The sequence below is a fragment of the Dipodomys spectabilis genome, unplaced genomic scaffold, assembly GCF_019054845.1.
Source record: "Dipodomys spectabilis isolate Male_0828 unplaced genomic scaffold, ASM1905484v1 ptg000155l, whole genome shotgun sequence".
NCBI classification, from domain to species: Eukaryota; Metazoa; Chordata; class Mammalia; order Rodentia; family Heteromyidae; genus Dipodomys; species Dipodomys spectabilis.
Window position 1 is genome coordinate 2,241,051 of NW_024870832.1, and position 4,078 is coordinate 2,245,128.

A 4,078-nucleotide genomic window follows, 5' to 3' on the forward strand; every position below is an offset into this window, starting at 1 on the left:
GTGTTGGCTGAGTTGAGCATACAGTGACAAGCAGATGCCAAAACACACTCAAGAGTTAGGATACAAGCGCAGCACTGGTGGCTCACACTTGTAAATCTAGCTACTCAAGAGGCTGAGATCTGAGGACTGTGGTTCAAAGCCAGACTGGACAGTAAAGTCTGTGAGATTTATCATCTCCAATTTACCATCAGAAAACCTGAATCAAAGAGGTAGAGTGCTACCCTTGAGCAAAAAAGCTCAAGGGACAGCACTCAGGCCGTGAGTTCAAGCCCCATGACTGACAATAACAACAACAACTACAAACAAAAGAGAACTTGTTAGGGGAAATTATAAGGAAGTCACCGTAGAACCTTCTTGAAAAGACTAGAGGTAAGACAGGCCATTTTTTGGATTGCAGACATGTCATCCTGTTTAGCCCCAGGAAAGTTTTGCTACAAAGAATGCTCACCCCTGATTGTTCTCCTATATGGTTAGCTTGTGCTGAGCTTCTTCCAGATCTACAACATGTGGTTTTTGACTTTAAAAGCTTTGTGCAAGCTCTGTTCTGGGCTGCAGGTCTTTGGGACAGGAGTCTACCTGCAGTTGCCTGCATTTTACTAAAGACTCCCAGCCGAATGCTAGTGGCTCACACCTATAATCCTAGTTACTAAGGAGGCTGATATCTGAGGATCACAGTTCAAAGCTAGCCCAGGCAGGAAAGTCTGTGACACTGTCACTGTGGCTCAAGTGGTAGAGCACTCATCTTAATCTGAAGAGCTGAGGGACAGCGCCCAGGCCCAGAGTTCAAGCCCCACAACTGGCCAAAAGAAAAAAAAGACTCCCAATTCGAGCTCTCAAGATGTGGCTTCTCTGTATCTTGCAAACAATTCCCATATGACAGAATCCAGTGACTTCCATCTCTTCCTTGTTCCCCCCTCCCCCATCCACTCTTACCCATTTGTCCTCCAGGAAATTTAACTGGTCATGCATGCCACTACAGCCATCTCCACAAACAGAACCTGCAAAAGAAAATTCAAAACAATCTTCCATTCAGAAACCTGAAGTTTGACATATGTGGTTGTACCTCAAGTATATCATTCAATTTACAGCCTGATGGTAGAAAGAATTGCTGGTGTGCTACTGCATAGGAGACCATATGTCCAATCTCCAGCTATTCCACATACCAGACCCAGCCTCTTGCCCCTATAAGACAAATAAAGAGACACAGTGAAGGTTAAAGAAAGGAGATTTATTACCTGGCAGCCAGGGGAAGACAGCACTTCAGCTCATCTTCAGCCATCTTCAGAGATATAAACAGGATCGGGAAAAGGGGTATCAGAGGTACAATCTTTAGGGTAGGTGCTGGTAGCTCCCACCTGCAATCCTAGCTACTCAGGAGGCTGAGCTCTGAGTGTTGAAACCCAATCAGTAACAAAACAAAAGATGCCACAATTAATAAGCCAAATGATAGGAGTCTTTATGGTCACCTCTGCAGCCGACAGATGCACAGGGGTATAGGCTTTCTGAAATTGTGCAGTCCCCAGACAGCTGAGAGTTAAGTCTTTCAAATAGAAAAACCACATCCTTTATGACAAGCAATGCATAGGGTTATTTTTTTTTTATTTTGCAAAGCATATACAGACACAAAACTCAGCATTATCAGTAAATTTAGACTTAAGAAGAGAAGGAAGGAAGGAAGGGAGGGAAGAAGGAAAGAAGAGAAGGAAATGAAAGGAGAAAGGAAAAGAGTGAGGAGGAGGAGGAGGAGGAAGCGGTGGCAGAGAAGGAGGAGGAGGAGGAAGAGGAGACGAGGGGGAAAGAGAAGGAGGAGGAGGAAATAATCTTAGTCTTACATGTATCTTTATGGTTCTATCTCTGACCTGGCCAAGCAATTGCCTCATTCAGAGACCTGGAGAAACTGAATGCTCTTTTAAGGTCCTGGGAATGTAAAGGCTTACACCTTTACAAATGCATTGCCATTCTGTACAGAGAAAAGGTCTATGCAGGAGTTCTGAGTGAAGATGGAATGGATGCAATCCTTCACCACAAACATTTCTACTTCTGAGGTTCAGGGGAGACCTCAGTACTTACAGTCATTTAAAGTGAGCTGGCCAGAGAGAGAAATTCAATAGCACAATTGCCTTGAGAAATTAATCTAAATGTTACTATTTCCACATCCCAGAGAAAGAATGCACAGATCAACACCCCTCTCCTAGTCATGGCAGCCTAACACTTTGAGCTCTTCTCTTCCCCAGTTCCTCCCATGCCACTTCATTTGTGGTCAGGGAGTGGTTACAATTCTAGGCCAGTTCTAAGGGAAACTGAGGTATGTGTGTAGTGGAACCCCTTGTGCCTTTAGCTTGACCTTTGGGCAATAAACTCCTACTAAGGCCTCATGCACACAGGTCGCATCTCATTCATATATTTACATTATGGGATGCCAATCTTACACGTGCACAGATCCCTTCTAAAAAAAAAAATCTTCCCAGTCATGATCCCCTCCTCTGGTATAGTTATTAAGAACGAACTCCTCCCACACTCCCTGGGTGGTAGAAAGCAGAAAGTCCTCCTAGTAGCAGATAATTCCCCTATGGTCCTTTTTCAAATTGTAAAAAGAAAACATTTTATCTATTTAAATTTGAATCATAACTACATGTTAGTTCCCAGAGTTTCCTGTTCCTATTTATTTCACTTAAAGGTAGATTTTCTTTCTCTATTAAATTCCCTGCTTTGCTACATTATCTTGTGGTATTGCCCTCTGTGCAATTCGTCCTTTCAGGGTGCCAAGAATCTTGGATATTGACCTCTGAGAGCACCTGTCAGTAACAAAACTTCCTGTTATCATAGAGCATGGGTGGCTCATGCCTGGCATCCTACCTACTCAGGAGTTTGAGATCTGATGATTGCAGTTCAAAGCCAGCCCAGACAGGAAAGTCCATGGGACTTTTATTTTCAATTAACTAGCAAAAAAAAAAAAAACACCACGGAGAAGAAGGAGGAGGAGGAGGAGGAGGAGGAGGAGGCTGTGGTGAAAGTGCTAGAGTGCTATCCTTGAGCACAAAAAATCCTCAGAGGCAATGCCCCAGGCCCTGATTTGTAAGCCTCAGGACTAGCATGAAAAACAAACAAAAATTCTATTATATATTGTTATGTATAATCATTAAGAAAAAGATGCATCTCAGGGTCTGGGCCAAGGCGCGGCTGGCATCATGTCCGGCCGCAAAGGTGGCAAGAAGAAGCCCCTGAAGCAGCCCAAGAAGCAGGCTAAGGAGATGGATGAGGAAGACAAGGCCTTCAAGCAGAAACAGAAAGAGAAGAAGAAACTCGAGGAGCTGAAAGCGAAGGCCGCGGGGAAGGAGCCCCTTGCCATAGGTGGAATTAAGAAAGCTGGCAAAAAGTAAGCTGTTCCTTGTACCTGAGATAATGGTGACCCTTGATTCCATTCCCATTCAACATCTGGATTTCCTGTCATAACATTTCTGCTACCTATGGGTAGAATGAAGTTTTGTCTAGGACTCTGAACATTAAGAACAACCTTTAAAAAAAAATCCTACAGTGGCTCAGTCTCTAGTTTGTCAGCCATTGTGTCAGCCATTGCTATCTCAGCTGTAAATTTCAAGTAAACCCAGCCTAGGTTCCTGCCAGAGTCTGCTCTTTGTTCTACTCTTGCATTCTGTATCATCTTGAAAGTAAACCAACTCATTTAAAAGGCAAAAAAAAAAAAGATGCATCTGTATGGAATGTACATTGCCTGTCTCTACTCTCTAAATAATACAGTACCCAACTATTTAGGCACATTTAGCTTTTTTTTAGATAATTGTGAAGTACACTCTAATATATTCTTAGTCCATAAGCAAATACTGGGCTGTTTTACTTATGGGATTCTAACATCTGAAAAACTGGAATCCGTTCTTCCCCGGATACACTATGTCACTGGGTCTTGAGAGAGAGCAAGTTTCTTGCCCCTCCAAAGCTGGCAGGATTCTCCTAGTCCTCCTTGGGTTTTCTACTGTTTCAGGAGCAGATAGCTTTCCATAGCAGATAGTTCCTCTATGGTCCTTTTCAAATCGGAAAAAAGAAAACATCTTATCCTTTGAAA

At 43.2% G+C, this 4,078-nt stretch overlaps 1 protein-coding gene across 1 annotated transcript; it reads left to right on the forward strand.

The window, feature by feature from the left end:
• Nucleotides 1-3,159: 3,159 nt before the first annotated feature.
• On the forward strand, nucleotides 3,160-3,703 carry LOC122118556 (translation machinery-associated protein 7-like). The gene has a single exon (XM_042692399.1). The coding sequence runs from the start codon at nucleotides 3,189-3,191 to the stop codon at nucleotides 3,378-3,380; it is 192 nt and encodes a 63-aa protein (XP_042548333.1). The 5' UTR covers nucleotides 3,160-3,188; the 3' UTR covers nucleotides 3,381-3,703.
• The last annotated feature ends 375 nt before the right edge of the window (nucleotides 3,704-4,078 follow it).